At 38.9% G+C, this 23,848-nt stretch overlaps 1 protein-coding gene across 14 annotated transcripts in view; it reads right to left on the reverse strand.

The window, feature by feature from the left end:
* BPTF (bromodomain PHD finger transcription factor) overlaps nucleotides 1-23,848 on the reverse strand; it is a 141,174-nt gene that overhangs the window by 21,129 nt on the left and 96,197 nt on the right. For 8 of the 14 annotated variants that reach the window (XM_057535434.1, XM_057535429.1, XM_057535430.1 and 5 more), the window contains 12 exons: nucleotides 22,256-22,380; nucleotides 21,575-21,703; nucleotides 19,641-19,791; nucleotides 18,713-18,836; nucleotides 14,467-14,713; nucleotides 13,942-14,103; nucleotides 13,574-13,725; nucleotides 12,570-12,678; nucleotides 8,486-8,703; nucleotides 3,919-4,141; nucleotides 2,267-3,171; nucleotides 282-364 (listed from right to left, as the gene is read on the reverse strand). In XM_057535434.1, coding sequence (XP_057391417.1) covers nucleotides 282-364; nucleotides 2,267-3,171; nucleotides 3,919-4,141; nucleotides 8,486-8,703; nucleotides 12,570-12,678; nucleotides 13,574-13,725; nucleotides 13,942-14,103; nucleotides 14,467-14,713; nucleotides 18,713-18,836; nucleotides 19,641-19,791; nucleotides 21,575-21,703; nucleotides 22,256-22,380 — 2,628 coding nt within the window. The remainder of the gene's footprint in view (nucleotides 1-281; nucleotides 365-2,266; nucleotides 3,172-3,918; nucleotides 4,142-8,485; nucleotides 8,704-12,569; nucleotides 12,679-13,573; nucleotides 13,726-13,941; nucleotides 14,104-14,466; nucleotides 14,714-18,712; nucleotides 18,837-19,640; nucleotides 19,792-21,574; nucleotides 21,704-22,255; nucleotides 22,381-23,848) is intronic. The other 6 variants (XM_007185939.3, XM_057535431.1, XM_057535424.1 and 3 more) reach the window with 5 other exon arrangements.

Consider the following 23,848-nt stretch of genomic DNA (forward strand, 5'->3'; position numbering starts at 1 on the left):
TACACAATCTATGTAATGCTGGGCATTTCATTCTGAAAGGCTTAAGACATAGTTTTTCTATGTCTTTACAGTTGGTACAAACTTTCTGTGACTGGGAAGCTTCAGAGTGACTGGAACCAGTTATGAGCATCTATTAGTACTGAGTGTTCTCATTTAATAAACTTCAATCAAGATAAAAACAATACAAACTCAGAACTCCTGTGTGTGTGTGTGTGTATTAAAGAGAAGAGACTGCTATACAGTGAGACCCAGTGTAATGGGTTATAAACATTTCTCCCTACCTTTGATTCTCTTCTCTTTCAGCTGGAGTCATGGTCTTTTTCTGTTTTAAATGTTCTATTACAGCATTATGCTTCATCACCACCTTCAGGACAGAACAAAATCCAAAAATGCATATTTTATAATGACTACAAGTTGGTACACAGGTAACAACAGTAGAAATCTGAGCACATGTATGTGTTTCCCAAAGAAACTAAGAATTTTATATCATAATACAAATAAAATGAGAGCTACTGTGTGGCCCGGGTGCTTATCACGTACTGGGCACTGTGCCCAGGGAAGCAGCTGACATTACCTTGTTTATTCACTGTAACAACGCTGAAAGGTAGGGACACTTTTATAAATGAGATAGTGAGACATAAAGAACTTACTAACTTGTTTGAGATTAAAAATTAATACAGCTCTAATTTTAACCCAGCTATCATCCTCCAATAACCATGTTTTTAACATTATGCTCTCCGTCCCCGGCATTCATTTTAAAGATCACCCCACCCCTGCCCCAGTGCCACCTTGTACAGAGATTAGGGTAAAGAGAGACATTGTAATAATTCTCAGTTCATGGACCATACACTGCTAAAAGCTGGATAATAGGGACTTCCCTGGTGGCGCAGTGGTTGAGAATCTGCCTGCCAATGCAGGGGACATGGGTTCGAGCCCTGGTCTGGGAAGATCTCACATGCCGCGGAGCAACTGGGCCCGTGCGCCACAACTACTGAGCCTGCGCGTCCGGAGCCTGTGCTCCACAACAAGAGAGGCCCACTCACCGCGATGAAGAGTGGCCTCCACTTGCCACAACTAGAGAAAGCCCTCACACAGAAACGAAGACCCAACACAGCCATAAATAAATAAATAAATTAATTAATTTTTAAAAAGCTGGATAATAATGCATTTTAACACATTATATGTGACGTTAATTTTTTAAGAATATTACTACACATCTTCAAAATCTCTCTGCTGCTTAAAACACTTCTAACAACATTACAATCATCAAAGTTGCTAAGAGACTAGATCTTAATTATTCCAACCACTAAAAGGAAATGAAAATTATGTGACATGATAGGGGAGTTAATTATTGCTACAATGGCAGTCATATTACAAGATGTGAATGTATCAAATCAACAAGACATATACCTTAAATTAAATTTATACAATGTTATATGTCAAATATATTTCAATAAAAAATAAAAAGTGCTTCTACATACATGACCTCATTTAATCATTACAGTAACCTTGTGTGGCTGAAAGAGAGAGAGTTTTAATGAGGATATAGCTCAGGGGAGGTCAGTGGGTTTCACAGACTGTAAACGGGAGACCCAGGAACTGGGTTCTCCTGACTTGGGAACACTTGAAACCCACACAAACTCCTGACTAGCGCGGAGCGCTGCACATTCTCCCGCAAGGCTATAGAGGACGTCTGTCACTATACATGTGGCTTCGTTTCAAGCAGAATAATTCTAACTCATCTAAATTGCCTGACTTCACTACAAAGCTACTGCACAATGCCACTTTTTATTTATGTTATGGAGTAATACTATTTAAAACTTTTTTTTTACAAAGGTGTGGCTGGAAACACAAATGAGTTTAATCTGCCTATAAAATTTGCTTAGTCTACGCGCAAACTAAGGAATGACAACTGCAAATAACTTCAAAGAAATTGCTACGATGCCTGAAGTGGCTTCAAAACTTAGTTAAACCTTCAGGTTTCATATCAATGAGACTTAAACTTCCTAAGTCCACTCTTTCCATCTTAGTTCTCCCAAAATACACGGAGTTTTTCCAGTAAGCACTGACTGTTTATATCCAACAAGAGTTCCAAACCATAACAGTCATTCAGTACGTTTTGGTCAATCCAGTGCTGCTTCTAACCTGAAGCATCAATGACTTTTGTGTCTTATTTAAGGAAAGCTAACACAACCAAACACTAAGTCTAATGCACAGCACAATAATTCAAGCTACTGAACATGCTGCTTTTACTGAGTGACTTTACCTGTTTCTGAATGATTTCACTTTGATTAGAAGCTTGGAGGGTGTGTTCCCGCTTAATCTCTATCTGCTGCTGCTTCTTCTTTTGCTGCTGGTCCCTGAGTTGCTGAACCCTTTGCAACTGCTCTTGCACACTGGCTGCCTGTACTGTGACCACATTCTGAGTCTGGTGAGTCTGCACAGGGCTGCTTTGCTGCATCTGAACGGGTAACTGGAGTTTGATCTGCTGGGGCACACCACCTTGCTGAGCCTGTATCTGAGCCACAACCTGCGACTGGATCTGGGAGAGAACCTGGACTTGCTGCAGCTGCGGCACAGCCAGGACTTGGGGCTGAGGCTGCTGTACTTGGAGCGGAGGGCGGGACGGGGACGAAACAGTAACTTGGCTTAACGTTTGTCCTGATGAAAGAGTTTGAGTTGAAGACTGTACCTGGGGTTGTGACTGTGGCTGGCCCTGGGAAGGTGGCTGAAGAGATGTGTGTGGCTGAATTGGAATCGGCTGTGAGGCTGTAGTCTGACCCTGGGACTGCTGTCCAGGAGACACTTGGGATGGAGCTGATGGATGCATTCGAGTCTGTGGCGGACTCTGGACGCGAGCAGGAGACTGTCCTTGGACATTACTCTGAGGCTGACACTGTCCTGCACCTTGGGGTTTGGAGGACTGAGCTTGGGTGGGCTGTGCTTCAGGAGGGACGTGGGAGGCAGCAGTTGCTTGGGTCTGGGCTTCAGGCTGAGCTGGGGACGGGGGTTGGGTTGGGGGCTGGGGCTGAGTTGAAGGCTGTGCGGGCTGAGCAGTCTGAGGCTGGGCTTCTGCAGGACTCACGCTCGACGGCTGAGCTGGAGACAGGCTCTTGGCTGGCTGCACCTGTGTCAGGGGCGATAATTTACTCTGTCTTTGTTCACTTGTACCTGTGAAAAGGAAAGACCAAATATTTCTTACTCTAGAACATCAGACTGTGGCTTAAGGAGAACTTGAAGGGGATTTTCTAAAGGTGAGAATTCTGCATTTCAGTACAGAAGACTGATGCCCTAGAAATGCTCCATCTAGAAACACCTAGGTCAGGACTCTCCTAAATTGGGGAACACGGGCCCTGTTCATGGCTGCCCTCCGCACATTTTGCTAAGTCTCCAGAGGGCTGGCTTCCAAAGCAAGGCGCAGTCTCTGGAAATCAGCCAGGTCTCTGGAAATCAGCCAGGTCTCTGGCCCAGGCTAAGGCCAGTCCACATTCCTCTCCTATGGCGTGGCGCCAGTGAGTGACGGCCGCTTGCAGCAGGAGGCTCACCAAGTGCTCTGGTCCTGAAGCTCCCAGTCGTAGGTTATGAGCTGGAAATACCCACCTGCCCTGAGAGCACGTCATCACTCAGTCAGCTCCTACAGGCTTGGTGAGGAGTTAGGAGTGGGCACAGTCACCACGGTACTTTACTATTTTGTGCCAACCCCCCACTTTCTATAGTTTTTAACGGGGGGTGGTGGTGACAGGGAGGCTGTCAGAGCAAGAGATCTGGTCAAGCTCTTGTGAGGCTGACCAGTCAGCTGTGACACTCACCAGCTTGAGGCACATCCTCCCAAAGATAAATACCGGTCCTCTGGCCCCCTCTGCCACCCAGCAACCCGTGACACTAACATGCAGCATTTCCGAGAAGCCCAGGTTCTACCTGCTGCTGTAGTGGAAACAGTGGTGGTGGTGGTGCTGGTTGCCGTGGCCGTTGTTGCCAGTGGGGTGAAGAGGAACCGCTGCACGGTACCGTTTGGCATCGCGGCTTGCATCAGCTGCTGTCCTGGACCGGGAAGTATAGTCACCCCTTGAGGTATCAACTGCAATTGTCCAGTAGTTTGGCCTTGTCCTTGAATCACTACTGTCAAACCTTGATTGCCACCCTACGGAAAAACACACAACATGTAAACAGTGTTCAAAGCATCGATCTGCAAGTATACCATTTTTATGTTGAACAGATCCTTTAAAATAATGAACCTATGTATTTGAATGTCTATGGAATGGTACCAAGAAAAATTCAGATAAGCTAAAATAAGAATATTTATTTTAAAAGACTGATGCTGTTTAGTGGAAAAAACATGAACTAACAATCCAGAGTTCCAGTCCGAGTTCTCCAAATGGACAGCCAGGTTATCTGTCTATAAGTAACGTCGCTCCTCTGGATCTAAATTTCACAATCTATAAAATAAGGGCGTGAAGTGAATAACTAAGGTCTGCACAAAATTCTGATTTTAAATCACCTCATTTATATTCATATTATTTTATAACTTTCAAAGCATCTTTAGACATACTTTAGACATGCCTCATTTGATTCTCACAATAGACTTGTGACTTTGTGGATTAGGGAGAGAAAATATTACTACAATCTTCCTACCAATTAGGAAACTCAAGTTAGAAAGTTCAAGTCTCTTACCCAGAGTGAGAGAGCAAGTTCAAGGTGAGATATAATGAGAAGCCCAGGTCTCCTAGTTTCAGTTTTTTCACTATGTACCAAATGACCTATGGAGTGTGTTGGTGTGTGCCAACGTATAGAAAGCTTAGGGTTCTAGACATGGAATGCAAACGCCAGGTGAGGAAGGTCACTAATGTCTGAGTAGTCATCCAAATGGGGACTAGGAACTAAAAACTCCATCTGCACTGCCTCTTCTGTCCAGGACTTCTTAATCCTCAACTATCAGGAACGTGGCGGAGAATTAGAAAGCAAACGTAAAAACAAGCCACCCTAAGTTCCCAACAGCCAAAACTGAGCAAACGTAAAAACAAGCCACCCTAAGTTCCCAACAGCCAAAACTGAGCAAACGTAAAAACAAGCCACCCTAAGTTCCCAACAGCCAAAACTGAGCAAACGTAAAAACAAGCCACCCTAAGTTCCCAACGGCCAGAACTGATGCTACAAAGTTCCTACAGTGATGCTAAGCTCCAGGCCTCCATGTACTTTACTCAGGAGTCCCTTACTACAGCGGTCCCCAACCTTTTGGGCACCAGGGACTGGTTCCATGGAAGACAATTTTTCCACGGACGGGGTGGGGGTGGGTGGGTGTGTGGGTGATGGTTCAGGCGGGAATGCGAGGGATGGGGAGCGATGGGGGGCGGCAGATGAAGCTTCGCTCGCTCGCCCACCGCTCACCTCCTGCCCTGTGGCCTGGCTCCGAACAGGCCGCAAACCGGTTGAGGACCCCTGCCTTATTCACTGTTGCTTTTCTAAAACATTTCTGTGCACAGTCAAAACTACATAAAACACCAAGTATAGTTTAAAGAATAATTATAAAGTGAACGTCTATAAAACCAGCATCATCAGGTCATCACTGCCAGTATCCAAGAAGGCCCCCACGTGACCTGCTCTGATCTTAATTCCCCTCCTTTGCCCTAGAGGTAAGCACTACTCTCACTGTTATAATAACTGCAGTTCTTCATAGTGTGGCCACTTAGGTATAGCTCTCTAAGGGCCACAGACTCACAACTTCAAGAGCACCATTCAGGAAGAATTCGGATGGTGTCCCTTCCAGGTAGGCAACGCAGCAGGCCCATAACCCTACACATGTAGCTAGTTTTGCCTGTTTCTGAATCTTATGCAAATAGATCATAATGTAATTCTGTTTGTTACTTGCTTTTTTATTTAGCTCAGCAATGTAGTTCTATGTGGCTGTAGTTTGTTCATTTCCATTGTTGTAGGAAGGCAACTTATTTATCTAATTGACTGTAGATTGATATTTGGGTTGTTGCAAGTTTTTGACTCGTATGAACAATGCTGCTGTATATATTCATGTCCATCATCCTGGTGCTCAGATGAACAAGAACTTCCCCAGGAAACACACCTAGAAGGAGAACTACTGTGACGTGGGGCATGTGTCTCAACTTTGCTACATAGTGTCTACAGTTTTCCAAGGTGGCTAAACCAATTTATACTAATACCAGATGTGTATGAGAGTTCATTCTCCTCCATGTCTTTGCCATCTCTTGATTTTGTCTGACATTTTAGTTTAAACCAATCTCTTAGATACATGGTTTTAATACGCATTTCCCTCATTACTAACAAAATTCAGCAGTTTTTTGGATTTATGGACGTTTAGATTTCCTCTTTTCTCAACAAGTTTGTTTGCTCTTTTTTCCTACTGAGCTATCTGGATTTTTTTCCTTCTTAATTTGTAGTAGTAATTCTTCATGTATTCTGCAGAATAGTCCTTGGCTGGTTGTATTTATACCTTCCCTCATTCTTTTCACTCTTTTATAATGTTTGATGAACTGAAGTTCTTATTTCTAAGGTTGTTGAATTTATAAATCTTTTCCTTTATGGCTAGTATTTTCTGTCTTTAAGAAAGCCTTTCCTGGGCTTCCCTGGTGGTGCAGTGGTTAAGAATCCACCTGCCAATGCAGGGGACATGGGTTCCAGCCCTGGTCCAGGAAGATCTCACATGCCACGGAGCAACTAAGCCCGTGTGCCACAACTAATGAGCCCGTGAGCCACAACTACTGAAGCCCGCATGCCTAGAGCCCGTGCTCCACAACAAGAGAAGCCACCGCAATGAGAAGCCCGCGCACCACAACAAAGAGTGGCCCCGCTCACCACAACTAGAGAAAGCCCACGTGCAGCAACAAACACCCAAGGCAGTCAAGAATAAAATAAATAAAATAAATAAATTTTAAAAAAAAAGCCTTTCCTACCTTCTGAAAGTATTATAGTTTTACCTTTCACAGTCAGGACTTTTATCTTCCTGGAACTGAGTTTATGAGTGAGATAGTGGTCTAAGTTCATGGTTTGCCATATATACTCAACTGACCCAGGACCCTTTATTGAAAAGTCTGTCCTTTCAATTATCTGCAATGCCACCCATGTCATATAACAAGTGTCCACACATACACATGGGTCCCTTTCTACTGTTCTGTATCTATTGGTCTATCTATCCTTGTGTCTGTACCTGACTATATTAATTAGTGAAACACCATAATAAGTTTTGTTATCAGGCTACCATATAGGGCAAATCCTCCTTTTCTTCAAAAGTGTTACAGTTATTCTTGATCCTTTAAACTTCCATATAAATTTAAAAAATCAGCTTGTCAGGTTTCAAAACATCTCTCTCGGGATTTTGATGGGAACTGCATTCAATCTATTGATTACTATTGGAAGAACTGATAATAGTATTGAGTGTGGCAAGAAAACAGCTTAATGTACTCAAATTTTATTTATCCCAAGCAAACTGGTTAACTAATTTTTTTTTAAAATAAATTTATTTATTTATTTATTTTGGCTGCATTGGGTCTTTGTTGCTGCATTGGGTCTTTGTTGCTTCCTCAACTAGGAAGTCCCTAGTTGAGGGTTATTATACCCTGCCCTTAAGAAGTATTTTGGGGGCTTCCCTAGTGGTGCAGTGGTTAAGAATCCGCTTGCCAATGCAGGGGACACGGGTTCGAGCCCTGGTCCCGGAAGATCCCACATGCTGTGGAGCAACTAAGCCCGTGCACCACAACTACCGAGCGTGCGCCCTAGAGCCCGTGAGCCACAACTACTGAGCCCATGTGCCACAACTACTGAAGCCCACACACCTAGAGCCCGTGCTCCACAACAAGAGAAGCCACTGCAATGAGAAGCCCATGCACCTCAATGAAGAGTAGCCCCCGCTCGCCACAACTAGAGAAAGCCCGTGTGCAGCAACAAAGAACCAACACAGCCAAAAAGAAATAAATAAAACAAATTTATTAAAAAAAAAAAAAAAGTATTTTTGTTTGACTCTAGGAACCAGCCATTTAAAAAAGTAAGTACATTTTTATTTTTTATTTTTTTTTTTTAAATATTTATTTATTTATTGGCTGCGTTGGGTCTTCGTTGCTGCGCGTGGGCTTTCTCTAGTTGCGGGAGCAGGGGCTACTCTTCATTGCAGTGCGTGGGCTTCTCATTGTTGTGGTTTCTCTTGCTGTGGAGCACGGGCTCTAGGCGCGCAAGCTTCAGTAGTTGTGGCATGTGGGCTCAGCAGCCGTGGCTCGTGGGCTCTAGAGCTCAGGCTCAGTAATTGTGGCGCACGGGCCCAGCTGCTCCGCGGCATGTGGGATCTTCCTGAGCCAGGGCTCAAACCCGTGTGCCCTGCACTGGCAGGCGGATTCTTAACCACTGTGCCATCAGGGAAGCCCGTAAGTACATTTTTAAACATCCAAAGATAAGTACATGTTTTAAAGCTTACAGCAAGAGTAAGTAAGATCACTTGTAAAGTTAAAATGGAAGTCACATTACTTACGTGGCCCTGTGTTAACTGGGTGAGTTGAGCCATGGTAAGCTTCACCTGTCCTTGTTGGGGGCGAGGGGGCTGTGAGGTTGAAGACTGTAGACTTGCAGTGGGTGCTCCTGAAGTTAATCCTTTCTGTGCAGGTGTTGAGGAAACTGTACTAGGGGCAGAGATCGCAGTGGAAACAGGCTGCCCTCTGATGATCTGCGTCACCACCTGTTGAGGAGTACCTATGTAAAGAGCAAAACATTAGAATGCTCCTGTGCCCTAAGCAATACTCTGCATTGAAATGTCATTCAACACTTCAGATGAATGTATTCTTCTCAATTTTCAAACAGACTTACGAGATGCTGACAGACTGATGCATTCAGTCATATATCCACACCCAAAGGACCCACCTGGTTGTCAGTGAGCCTGTTTTCACTCAGCTCACTAACAACCACTCCCCCATTCCTGCTCTCTGCAGTAGTCAAAAAATAATAATAATAATAATAATAATGCTCTTCCTATGAATCTAAAGCCAAAATGACAATAGGGAAGATGGAAGAGCCTATGTAAAATGTGCCATTAGGCTGCCTTTCCTTAGGAATGTAAATGAAAAGATAATAATCTAATATATAATTAATTCATGTGATTTTTAAACAAAACATATAGAATTTGGAATATTCTGGGCCAATTATATTTATAAATGAGTTTTTCTTACAGCTATCTGCAACTTAGTTTGGGAGAACCAAGAGGGCAAGAACCCCTGTAATCCTCAATACTAGAGCAAGGTGCTCAACAAATGCTTCCACAGTTACTGTTGAATAAACATCTATAGAATGAATGAAGTTTAACTGAAATGGCTCTATAGTCTTCTAAAAACTTCTGTTTCTCATTTAACCTGATGAAACTAGAAGAAAAAGCAGGTGGTAATTATTTGGCAGCTAATTTTACACTTACAAAATCTGAATTCATTATTAATTAGTAAATAATATTGTATTTCTGAAATTTTGTATTCACTTCCTGTTTTTCTTATGTCTACATATATATTTCTGTGTATATTTCTTTTAATGACCGGTGCCTAATATTATTGCATTATGTATAAAATTAAACCTATTTTGACATTTAGAACACTTTCCCTTTTTCTTTTTTTAAATAACACCCTGGTGAAATCCCTGCTTATAAATTTTTATGTGCTTCTAATTATTTCCTTAGAATAAACTCCTCCCAAAATTACTGGATTCATAGCAGGAACATAGTACTAAATGGAATTTAGAAAGGTTATACCCATTCATACTTCCATCACCACTGGGTGCCCATTTCACTGAACCCTTGCCAACCCTATCACTAAAGTATCACATTCCAGCAATCAGAAATAGTATGATAGCATCACAGTGTCTGCATTACTTCAGTTGGTCTACTTTCCTTTGGTATCATGCTCCTAAATTCTGGGGGCTTGTAAACATGCTATAGAAACTGGCAGTGTAAGTTTTTCATCATTACTCTTTCTTCTAAACTTTACTTGGTTATTGTTGTCCACTTATTCTTCAAGATGAATCAAAAAACAGTTAAGTATATATAGACAAGTGCTTGAATTTGAGAACTTCTGGACCCCAGCACTCTGTCCTTGTACTGCAGTTTGAGGAATAGTTAATGAAAAGTTACTTTCGTTTATCACCTTGTATTTTCTTTTTTCCATCTTTATTGGACTATAATTGCTTTTCAATGTGTTAGTTTCTGCTGTACAACAAAGTAAATCAGCTCCATATGTGTACGTACATCCTTATATCACCTTGTACTGATATGGTGTCACCATAAACACAGATGGATAAAAGGGCTGGTATTGACTGATTATATGATGGTCATTCAGATGATCCCCAATATGTACATGTTCATTTATGTTTAGATCATCATCAAAATACAAATCCAAAAATTAAAACACTTTTTATTATAACCTGGAAGTGTTCAACTTTGGGAAAGGCTAGCGTGGTGGTAGGAATAGGGATAAGTTGACCTACACACACTCAGACACACACTACACACATCCATCCACCCTCTACCTCTCTGACCACAACTCCTAAGACTCTTACTGTCTTTACTGGGCCCCACCAGCCTCACTGGCCACCTTGCTTTTCATACGACACACCAGACACACTCATATGTGAAGCTATATATTCACATATGCAAGTCTAAGTATATTACCATTTATCATCCATAAACTTTTCTTCTTCTTTACATTAGTTTTATCTTTCCTTTTAGTTGGCTGCCTAACTGACAGCTATTTTTAAACATGAATAGATACTGAATTTTACCAATTGTCTCTGTAGCATTAACTGAAATAAGGAATCATACTTTCTTCTCTGGGGTAAATTTTGCTTAGGCATTAGGATATTTCCTTAAAAAATATACTATGCTAGGTTTCATATTAGAATTATGCTAAATTTGTAAAATGAATGGGAAAGAATTTATCTACCCCTTTCCCCTTATGGCCTGCAACTATTTTTTATAAGAAGGAAATTGTTTCCTAACCATTTCAAAGAATTTTACCCATAAAACCATGAGGTCTGGAATTCTTTTTTGTAGGTAATACTATGGCAACTTTCCAAATTTCTTTCCTTGATGTGAGTCATTAAGACTTGACATTTATAAGCACAGTATATAATTACGCCTTGTTATTCAAACAGATTTAGTTCCTTCTATTTTCATTGCACTTTCTCATTCCTACTTTTTCTAAACTAGCATTTTGTTCCCTTTTCTCAAGATAAGACTTGCAAAAAAAAAAATGGTTTAATATTTGCCTTTTCTGTCTTACAATCATTACTTGTACTTTACTTCCTTCTTCCTGTTTTCATTTAAGACTTGTTTTATATATTTTTCTAACTTCTGGTTAAGATTTAATATGGGTTTTTTTTGGTCTATTTTGTTCACCAATGTGTTTCAACTGCCTAGAGCAGGTGCTCAAAAATATTTGTTCAATGAATGAATTTGCCTCTCAGTTCAGCTTTGCAGCCTGGCTTAGCTGCTACTTGATAATCTGTTTGTAATGACACAGTTGATGTTTCTTTAACATAAAAGTTACTTTTGAGAACATAACGTTTTTAAATTCCAAGCAAGTAAAGGTTCTTAGTATAATACCTTAATATTAATTTCTAGCTTTACTACAAAAAATGTAGCCTATACACATTCTACTTTTTGGAATTCATCAAGGTTTTACCTGTGGCTCATTGTAAGACCATTTTCATACAAATAGCTCATAAATATTTAAAACTAATGTGTATTCCTAAAGGTACAAAAGCTGATACAGTCTGTTTCTGGTCTACTATGCTTCTGTTAATCCCTCCTTGATTTCAAATAGTTTTTGCTTTATACACTTCAAAGACATCTTATTTAAAGACCCAAGATTGCACCTTCACTGCAATCTATATCTTTAAGCCAATATAAAGTGACTTTCTTTGTCCTAGTTATTGTTTCTTTAAAATACTGAATTCGACTCTGTTCAATATTCGTAGGATTATGCATGTCTTCCCTCCGCCTCTCCCTTCTTTCTTTCTTTTTTTGTCCTTTATTTCATGTGTCTTTGACCATCTTTTTATTTTTTATGTTTTACCTTCTGTGGTAATTTGCTTTTAGATATGTTTTTCATAAATGCACAGTTCGATTTCTTTTTTCACTCAATCTTTACAGGCTTCAACTTTTAATATGGGAGCTTTAACTTATTTACATTAAAAAGGGCAGGCACTGCCTTTGTAATCTGGTTTTATGCTTTCCACTTAAATGCTTCTTAGCCATTTCCTTGATTTTATCTTTTGCCACACAGACTGTTTTCTTTGCTTATTCTCTTTACTCCAATGATCTGAATGTATATATCCCATTTACTAGAGGTTTTAAGAACATTTTTAACAAGCATACTTGGACCTGCTTTTCTCTTATTGACAATGCCAGAAATGAAATAAAATCTATGGGTGTGTCCCATGATGAATCAGAAATTTAGTATGCTTCCAAATCTCAATTCATATTGGTATTTTCCAGTATGTAGAGTGCCAAATACAGAGTATTATAGATTTCCTAGACTGACTCTTTAGATGTAAAATGATAATACTGGATGGGTGAATACCTGGCTGTACCATCACAGGTGTTCGAATAATTGCCTTTCCTAGTGTTGACTGTTGGAGTGGTGTTCTAATCACCGTCATACCAGGGCGGATCTGAGGCCCTGTGATTACCTACAAATAACACAAAGGACAATGAATTAAAATGTTTTTAAAAGACTAAAGCATGATGGACTTAGAACAGAGATCTTTAAACATTCTATATTGATAAACATGTCTACAGAAATTACAGAGGCTCTTGGACATTACATATTAAATTATATTAAGCATCAGAATAAAGATAGAACTTTGAGGGGAGAAAATGTAATTTAAATGAGATCACATGAAATTCCTTGTCACTGATACCAAGAATAGCCTACAGACTAAAAGGAAGGATACAAGACCTAAGAAAGCTCTGCTCTATAACCACCACAGTTGCTCACAGGAAAATGATGAGTCCTATTTTCCCTGAGCTCCAATCCTTATCTGTAACCCAGAGAACACAGGTGCAAGATCAGAGACCAGAAGTTCTTTCATAATTTAAAGGAGAGACTACACAGCATATTATTTTCAGTGTTAGGTTCAGAACATTCTCAAGTCTGCAAAACATTAAACGTTTTCCATAATACTAGTGCCAAAGAAATGATGTATATAATATGTGTGCATATCAGCTGATAGACAAGTTAATGCTGTGGATTATGTTTTCACTCTACTTCTTAGCTGCAGAGCACGTCGTTTTCCTGGGTGATCCAGTGTTGCCCATTGTTTTCAATAAAGACATTTTTTTCGTAAAATCCTGGAAAGCAATTCTTATGATTCATAAACTATACTAATGTGCTATTAACTAAATGTTAAAAATTAACAGTTCACTTGAAATATAAGTAACAGATTTTTTTTAAAAATCAGTACTTTGTCACAGATTAAGTAAAAGGTGAAGAAAAATTAGAAGTTGGATTAAACCTGGAAGAGGCCATTCTAAAAACTTCAACCAATGTGGTTAACACCAAATAAACCTGTAAAGAACTCTTACTTGGGAAGTGCTTGTAGTTCCTCCAGAGCTTGAGGTATTGGGCCTAATTGTGACTGTTGCTGTCCTGGGCTGGAATGAAGTAAAGGTTTGCTGACTTGTACCTGTACTGGATGGAATGATACCCAGGACTTTCTGCTGTACTTGAACAACGCCTTGAAAAAAAGATGAAGAAGTAATTGATAACTGCCCCTTTCATAAAACATCAGGTATTGCTTGGTTCCTGAGGAGAAACAAGGTGTGGCGGGGGTTTATAGTGGGCTACATAAAATGTGAGATCCGAAGACTGAAATCAGTGAAAAGGAAATGAAAAATAATGGCAACAGTATGATCTGGCAAATGTGAATTAAAACTCTTCACATTTCCCTTACCTCCTTGCGTTGCTGGCACATTTACAGCGACAATCTTGCTGTTTGCAGGAAGTGGCAGTTTGGTAATTACTTTTCCTGCCATAGTGACTGGATTGCCTGTAATTTGGAACGTCTGACCTGTGCTGGCAATGGTTGTAGCAGATGTGGCAGCTGTGCTGGTGGCTAATGGGGTATAAGACATTTAATAAGCTTCAGATTTAAAATAACCAGCAACGTAGTGACTTCTAGGAAGGCACCAATGCATGAAATGTGGCTCATTTTGTATTTTTAAGAAAAACATTCCTCTCCACTCAAAGTAAGTGAACCATGTAAATGTTGAAAGTGAAATAATGTATAAGAGAGGAGTTTCGCTAATGTAATATTATGAATATTATCTGTAACAAACCTACTGTTAACAGTTTGTTTGCTCAATCAGCTGCAGAAGAAAAATAATTTTCTAAAGAAACATTTCATTTCAGTAGGTAAAGGACTGAAATTTCTTTTTCTTGAATGAAAGCAATCTTTTATTTAATCACAGTTGTGTACCTGAATTTGACTGGCCTTGCTTAACCCAGGTAGCAAAGGTCTGATGAAAGTTCTTGTTCTGCTGGAATGTTACTGTAGCTGGAGATCCAACTTTAGTAGTTAGTACCATTTTAGTGCCAGCTGTAACTGAGCCACTTATGGGGGCCACCATAACTTTCTGTGCTGGAGAGATGGTACTAGTTGTACTGTTTGTTGGGGAAGTGGTGGAAGCTGCAATTACTGTAGGCTTCTGCTGTTCCAATCGTTTCTAGAAAAGTCAGGGAGAGAAATCATGAACCAAAATCGTTCCAAATAAAAACACCAATCTGCATGAAGTCCAGCCACAATTCCTCTCAATCTAAGAAACTGCACCAAATTTCTAAAATATTTAACTTCTGAAAATATGCCCATACAAATTTACACTTGAATTTAATTTCTTGAGGGAGACAACACTTTTTATGACTCTAAATCACATATACTTTATTAAAAGCAGTAAGTTTTTGGTAACAAAAATTTGAAATGATCAAGTTTTTCCAGTCTGTGCAAAGGTCCAAGCTTTCAGACTGAAAGTGCAAGAGACGTGGGTGATCTTACTGGAGACAGGGATACCTTGTGATTCAGTGGTGGGGTTTAGAACAGACAGACAGCAAATGATGGGACCTGTAATGTTAATTTATCCAATCATAAAGAACACGTCAATATTTAAATATCACTATTCAAGTTGGCAAACCTGCAATCAAACAAGCTGAAAATAATAAACAACTTTTCTAGACTTATATTTTTCAGTTCAAGTATTTTTACAGAAAAATCCTTTAGACTATTTTATACAGAACGGTATAATCGGATCTTTCAGACTATAGTGTTATTAAAAACAATTTGTGTTTCTTTTCCCAGAGACTGCTGCCTTTTCCTGACAGCTTATCAACATGACAGTTTAAGTTTACACATGTAAAAACTACAACTTGATCTTTTTGAATTATGGTTTCCTCAGGGTATGCCCAGTAGTGGGATTGCTGGGTCGTATGGTAGTTCTATTTTTAGTTTTTTAAGGAACCTCCATACTGTTCTCCATAGTGGCTGTATCAATTTACATTCCCACCAACAGTGCAAGAGGGTTTTTCTCCACACCCTCTCCAGCATTTATTGTTTGTAGATTTTTTGATGATGGCCATTCTGACTGGTGTGAGGTGATACCTCATTGTCGTTTTGATTTGTATTTCTCTAATGATTAGTGACGTTGAGCATCCTTTCATATGTTTGTTGGCAATCTATATATCTTCTTTGGAGAAATGTCTATTTAGGTCTTCTGCCCATTTTTGGATTGGTTGTTTATTTTTTTGATATTGAGCTGCATGAGCTGCTTGTAAATTTTGGAGATTAATCCTTTGTCACTTGCTTCGTTCGCAAATATTTTCTCCCATTCTGAGGGTTGTCTTTTCGTCTTGTTTATGGTTTCCTTTGCTGTGCAAAAGCTTTTAAGTTTCATTAGGTCCCATTTGTTTATTTTTGCTTTTATTTCCATTTCTCTAGGAGGTGGGTCAAAAAGGATCTTGCTGTGATTTATGTCACAGAGTGTTCTGCCTATGTTTTCCTCTAAGAGTTTTATAGTGTCTGGCCTTACATTTAGGTCTTTAATCCATTTTGAGTTTATTTTTGTGTATGGTGTTATGGAGTGTTCTAATTTCATTCTTTTACATGTAGCTGTCCAGTTTTCCCGGTTCTGAAGAACCTAGGGGCAGGACAGGAATAAAGATGCAGATGTAGAGAATGGACTTGAGGACACGGGGAGGGGGAAGGGCAAGCTGGGACGAAGTGACAGAGTGGCATTGACATATATACACTACCAAATGTAAAATAGATAGCTAGTGGGAAGCAGCCACGTAACACAGGGAGATCAGCTCAGTGCTTTGTGACCACCTAGAGGGGTGGGATAGGGAGGGTGGGAGGGAGAGGCAAAAAGGAGGAGATTTGGGGATATATGTATATGTATAGCTGGTTCACTTTGTTATAAAGCAGAAACTAACACACCATTGTAAAGCAATTATACTCCAATAAAGATGTTAAAAAAAAAAAAAAACTACAGCTGGCATTGACAACAAACCTGGTGGCAAACCCTTTATGCTTCATTATCTTATTTAATGCTTGGACCAACCCAATAAAGTTGCTGGTACTGTGATTTAAAGATGAGGAAACTGAGACTTAGAGAGGTTGTAAAACTAGCCCAAGGTCACAGAGCTAGTAAATGCTGGAGCTGAGCTGTGTACAAAAATCAAATTCCAATGCTGAACTATTTCTTGCCATCAAAAACTGCTCACCAAAGACAGCATACCTAGTCTTTTTACTGTTACTTTTGTATATGTCCTCTATGCCTTAAAATAATGTGAGGTATTTTACATAATTTCTCATTCCTCAGAAGAAAAGGAGGGCTTCCCTGGTGGTGCAGTGGTTGAGAATCCGCCTGCCAATGCAGGGGACATGGGTTCGAGCCCTGGTCTGGGAAGATCCCACATGCTGCGGAGCAACTAAGCCCGTGCACCACAACTACTGAGCCTGCACTCTAGAGCCCACAAGCCACAACTACTGAAGCCCGTGCTCCGCAACAAGAGACGCTACCGCAAGGAGAAGCCCACACACTGCAACGAAGAGTAGCCCCCACTTGCCACAATTAGAGAGAACCTGCACACAGCAGCTAAGACCCAATGCAGCCAAAAATAAATAAATAAACAAACAAATAAATTTATATTAAAAAAAAAGAAGAAGAAAAGGAGCTTAGTTTTGGATTCTTAGACATGTCATCCAATTGAATCAGTTAAAAAAAAAGGAGGCAAAAAACCCAAAACAACTAAACACATAGTTATTTTCTGGGGCTATGCCTTCAAAAATTGGAAATGCTGACTATGGGAAATATAGCCAATATTTTGTAATAACTGTAAATGGAGTATAACCTTTAAAAACTGTATAAAAAATTTAAAAAAATTACAGGGGGAAAAAATATCACAGGTTTGACATGTCCACAAAATCTGCTGGGTTTGCACACATGTTCAAAAAGGCAAGTTTGTCATTAAACTCTAGCTGTCATTATTTCTCAATTTTTGCATGGAAAAAAAAAGTTTTGATCATCTTCATTGCTAAATTTGGAAAACATATTAAAATGAAGATTGACTTGTTTCAAGAAAGATATTTTTAAATAAAATTTTTGAAATAATATATAGATTAAGTATATACTGCTCTGTTCGATTAAGCTATATACAGGTGGATGTCCATCACCTCAGAAACTGACACACATAGGAAAAGCAAAGAATACAATGTTCTTGGGGGACTTAGAGAGGTAATACATCACCAAGTTCAGGTTCTGACTTTCAACAGCCAGAGAAAACCTTATTATCAAATTAAAGAAATTGACCCCCTGGCCCCCCCCAAAAAGTAATACCTTGGGTTACATCGTAGAGATGACAAAACACATCCATAAAATGAAAAACAAAACAACTAGCCAGTCTTTCTGTGAGTGGAGAGATAGACATGACAAAATCCAGAAGTGCTGTTATCTCAAACTTTGATCTAAGTGAAGATGACCTAGAGTAAACCACTGTAAAAGATACAAGAACTTGAAAAAATATTTTATAAAATATGAGGAAAAAGGTAAAACATGAGGAAATGAGTCTGATTTATTTATGTAATATGTAATTTTTAAGTAAGTTATGTGTAACTAAGTTAATGATACCTGTTTTATCTATTTCTATTTTATCTATATCCTGAAAGTTTATATATTCAAGTTTGGCTAAAAACTTTCATAGTATCTTCTTATTAGAATGAAGGGGTAATTATCTTTTATTTGGGTCCCTAAATAGTCAGGCACACGTGACACATCACAGTATGGAAATACTAAGACGCCACAATAGCTTGATGACCGCCAATTACAACAAACTCTTACACTTTTAGTACAACTCACTTTTTCATAGACCACAGAGATTTTACGGATTGGAATTTCACAGGAAAAAATTATCTTTAGAAACGACCCTTTGAATTATAAATATAATAAATAAGAGAAATTATACTTCAAACATTGTTCTTCAAATATGTACACTTTTTGCAAAACCAAAGCTTGGTATATCCACAGAGCTGTTTTCAAGTACTGAAATTAAGATATATATGAGATACACGTAAAAATAAAACCACATGAATATATAATTACTGTGCTTTTAGTGTGCACGAATTTGGCTAAAAAAGTCAATGCGCTGCCAGGTGGGACTGGTACCAACTCCCCCACCTGCTGGGCAGCCAATCGCTGCTGTTTGAGGTGAGCCTCCATTTGGGCCTGGAAGTCCTCTGCCTTCTTCTGTTCACTAACCTTAGCCTGTTGCTCAACTGCTTGTGCCTTTTCTTTCTCCACTCTGCAGGGAAAGAAAGGAGGAATTTATCAGAAACTACAGGCATACCTCATAGATATTGTGGGTTTGGTTCCAGATCACTGCAATAAACCAAATGTCGCAATAAAGCGAGTCACATGATTTTTTTGGTTTCCCAGAGCATATAAAAGTGATGTTTACACTATACTGTAGTCTACTAAGTGTGCACTAACATTATGTCTAAAAAAAAAAGTACGTACCTTAATTTAAAAAATACTTTATTGCTAAAAAATGCTAATAATCATCTGAGCTTTCAGTGAGTCGTAGTAGTAACATCAAAGATCACTGATCACAGATCATCGTAACAAATATAATAATAATGAAAAATTTTGAAATACTGTGAGAATTACCAAAATGTGACACAGAGGCACAAAGTAAGCAAATGCTGTTGGGGAAATGGTGTCTATAGACTTTCTCAATGCAGGGTTGCCACAAATCTTCAGCTTGTAAAAAACGCAGTATTTGCGAAGCGCGATAAAGTGAGTATGCCTGTATCCTACTAGGCATCTGGCATCTAATATTAAGTGAAATCTGGTTAAGTTTCACATCATACAAAAAGCATAAAATTATTTCAATTTAAAAATAAAACATCTAAGGTAATTCAAAATTGACAAGTAGATAATAACTCATAAAAATTAGAAAGAGGACATTAGTAAATGATACACAGCTAGAGAATCAAAAGGTGGAGCAAAATTAGGACATACCGAATAAACTATTAAAGGGGTAATTCTTTAATTCTGAAGTGATAAAAATCTTCAGCATCTGATCACATATAAACCATTTCCTTACCTCTCAGCAAACGCCCTGATCTCCCATAATTCCAACTCTTCCTCTGCTACCCAGGTTTCAATAATAACAGGGCCAGTTTGCTTGGGCGTTTCTGGTCTCTTTGGCCGCAATGCACTCGATCGAAGGCCTTTCCTCTGAGGCGTAGGTGTTTCTTTGGAAAAGAAATTGGAGTATTTTAAGCAATATAGATTCTAAATTATAGTACTTCTGGCATCTTCTCTTATATCACGAAAAGCAGGGATTGGCAAACATTTTCTTAAAGGGCCAGATGGTAAATACTTTAGACTATGCAGGCCAGATGGTCTCTGCTACAACTCCTCAACTCTGTATCATAAAAGGAGCCAAAGACAATACGTAAGTGAGAAAGTGTGGCTGTGTTCCAATCAAACTTTATTAACAAAAGCAGATGGTGGGTCAAAGCTCATGGTTTGCTGGCCCCTGATATAAAAGTCCTATTAGCCTTTACACAGCCTGTTCCCTCTGCCTGGAACACTACTCCTAGCCTCCTTCCCCTTCATTTGACTGGTGTCTAATTCATCCTTCAGACCACAACATGGATACAACCTTCTTCAAGAAGTGTAGCGTGTTCCTCCCAACTGGGCTGGGTGTCCTTGACATGTACAACTCTGGCGATCTGTATTTCCCTGTCAGGGCACTGAGAAGAGGGACTGGAGAGTTACTAATGTAAAGGAGGGATCGGAAACTATTAAGAATAGATATAATCTCCAGTGATAAGATTCTAAAAATAAAAAGTAGGGACAGACAAGCATTGAACCTTCCCATATGTTCAGGAAAGAGGGAAGCAGTAGAATCACAGGCAAGCAACAGAAGGAAACTGAAACAGCAGCAGGACCTGGATTGTATGAAGTGATACAAGAAAAGAAAAGTGATTCAAGGAGACAGCAGTGGTTTGCATCAACGGCTGTGGAGTCAAGACTGACGACTGGTCAGGAATGCCTTCTTCCATCTTTGTGTCTTTGCCTATCAACTGAGCTGTCTATTCCTGTTCCAGGACAACATTGTTTTAATTATACTAATATTTCATCATCTATTAGGACAGCTACCCCCTTATTGGTACTCTTTTCAAAAAAGCCATTCTCATTTATTCTCCAAGATGAGCTTTTGAGTTGATTCAATCAAGATTCAAAAAATTAAATTTATCCATTTGGGGACAATTAACTTCTATAAAATAGTAAGCTTCTATTTATAGACAGCATTTTCTTTTTACACGTTTCTTCATAGTTGTTCCCCTAGGTATTTTTACTACACATGTAAAATAAAATTATTGATTTTTGTCTAATTATATATCTTGACTCTGGACACCTTACTGGACTCTTTTTAGTGTTAATAGTTTTGATTCTCAAGTATAGAATTATCATACCTTTTCTTTGCCTCCTTTAGAATAGGGGCTGGATCCCATTCTTCTATGTATTTGCCACCTAGGGCCTATCATGTAGGTGTCTACAAATGTTTCCTGAGTAACTCTTTATGCCTCTTAGGTTACTTCTACCCTGAGCACTGAAGTATTACACAATAGCTTGAACGCTTGAGTCAACAAATCTTCACTGACCACTTATGTGTCAGATTCTGCAGCAGGTTCCAGGACTACAGTCAGACAGACTCAAAGGCTTGAGTCTTGGAGCTGACGGTCTGGTGTCAACCACTGCTCCTTATCTTTAATTACTGATACAAGAGGTATTTGTACCCTTCCTCTGCCTGGTACCTTGACTGTAGGCATCACTGTGTGTCTAGTGGAATTTTGCTATGTTTATTAATTAAATATCATTTTAATAACAGAATAGTTTGTGACGAAAAAGTATTTTTTTCAAAAGTTGAATAAAGAGTTAAAGAAACAATTATAATCAAACTTCAATTCATAAAAGATATGGCTAACAGGTAAGTAATAAAAGAATAGAATTCTTTCTACTCCTTACCTTTTGGTGCTTCTGGAACTCCAATGGGGCAGATGATTTTCCTGATACAATATTCAGATCGAATGCCATAAGGACCAACATCTCGCCTCTTAATTATTTCTGTTGTTGTGATTTCAGTTTCAGATGTTTCTATGGTGATTTAATTCACATAGTATTAATAACCACCCAAAATATTCAGAGAATAAAAAGGTACAACATCTGGTACTTTAAAAAAGAGACTAAACCTTTGGAAACATTTGCTTGATGAACAGCTGCAGGACCATCACTAGACTGCAACAATACTGAGTTTCTTCCTCACTGAAAATTTCTAAACTGAGCAAAATGCTGTTTGGGGACAGCTTAGTTCCTGGTGGCAAAATTCGGTCAAAATAATAAAAACCCTAGGAGAGCAGCAGCAAGCACAGGGTTCCAGATGTCCCAATTTAAATGATTTATACTGTGCGGTAAGAACTATCTTTTAAAAATTCACACTGGTTCACACATTAGTGACTCCCCTTATAATGTGAAACCCCCCTGCCCGGCCCCCAGGATTTTATAGCATGTGCCGCTAAACTTGACAAAAGCCTTGTTTTTAAAATACTAGCACTATATTTTAATAAATAACAGATATGCCTAAAATGAAGTGAACCGTCAAGAGGTTTTTCTCTTTTAAACTTAAATTAGACAATAAAAAACCGCTACCCGTCCGTGTAGTCCCTCCTCCTGGAGGAGCCTTGGCTGCCATGTCATCCCATCTCAGACTTGCCCACAGTAACCGCAACATAAGACTCACTCCAGCTAAGGACTTCACAGTCTGAAGTCTATACCTGAAAGAAAAACCCAAGAAAAACGATGTATGTATACACACACACACACACACACACACACACATACACACACACACACACTCTACTGAACTGAAGGATTGTTTTTTGTCCTCATTGTGACTTCAATATTTATCATATGGCTTTATAAGCACTTTGGTTATTATATGTCCCTTAATAAAAGAACTTTCTTGTTCCCAGGCATAACATGCATCTAACAATTCACAAAGGGGCTGTAGTCACCTCAAATGCCATATAAATATGTAAAACAAAGCATGTTTCATTGTAAGACTGATATGGCAACAATTCACAAAGATTTTATAAATTTAGCGTAATTCTAAAATATGTGTTAGAAAAATTATGAATGAGAGCATATATGGAGAAATAAATAATTGTGTGACAATGTGATAAGTGATCTGAAGAAGAATAAAATCTTAACTGATTTTTGCTGAAACAAACTGAAAATGTTTCAATTTTCTCAAAAAGCAAAACAAAAAGACCTCACAAATCCAATAAGACCTTTCCAGATGGACAGAAATTCTGTACTGAAATGGTGGTTCTGCAAAACACGAAGTACTGGATGATGAATGCTGCTAATACTAACATTACTTTAACAACATCAGTGTAGTTTTAGAATCTTATGATACAATGAATAATAAAAAAGGACATTACTATGTTAGTTACTAGTCAGGAGACAAAAGAATCTCCTCTGTGTTCAGGTTTTTTCTAAACACTGCATACAAAGTTATTGAACATTTTAGATATTCTTTTAAAAATAATATTAAAAACACATTTCAGAATGAATTTACAACTGCAATGAATATCATGTCTTAAAATGGAGCTAACCATAGAACATTTTAAAGCAGCTCTAGGCTGCCAATTCTCTATTAGTGGTTTTGTATAATTAAATATTTTATTAACGTTTCCACATACTTAAATGAATATACTGATTGATTGTACTGTAGGGAAAGCCTATGAAACGAAATAATTTCCTCCTCTAATAGAGGTACAAGGTAAATCTTAGACAATTTATATTTGAAAAGCAATGCTTTCTATTCTTAACGTTAAGTTAGAAAAGCAAACAATGTGAGAAAGAGAAAGCTCTAGCCAAAAAGTTGCTGCAATTTCTTAACTTCCCCTCTCCACCTGTGACACCATTATTTTCTTTGTTGTGCTATCACCCTGTGAATCCTCTGACCTGAACAGACGGTTATTAAATGAGAGGGCAAATGTTAATCAGTGCAAGGATGTCCTGAGAGGGGGAAAGTGTCTGTCACTTTCAGACCACACACCCTAAAGAAATGCCTAGGGAACTTTGGACTCATGGGAGAAAACAAATGAATATTTATTTGGAAAGAGAGTTGTTTCTCATTCTCGCTCTTCTTCCTCCAATCACTCTCAACAAACAACAACTTGAAAGCATCTCTATTTTACAATGGAAACAACACCACGTGGGGAACACGTCTCATGC

This window comes from Balaenoptera acutorostrata, chromosome 20 (genome assembly GCF_949987535.1).
Source record: "Balaenoptera acutorostrata chromosome 20, mBalAcu1.1, whole genome shotgun sequence".
In the NCBI taxonomy this organism is placed as follows: domain Eukaryota; kingdom Metazoa; phylum Chordata; class Mammalia; order Artiodactyla; family Balaenopteridae; genus Balaenoptera; species Balaenoptera acutorostrata.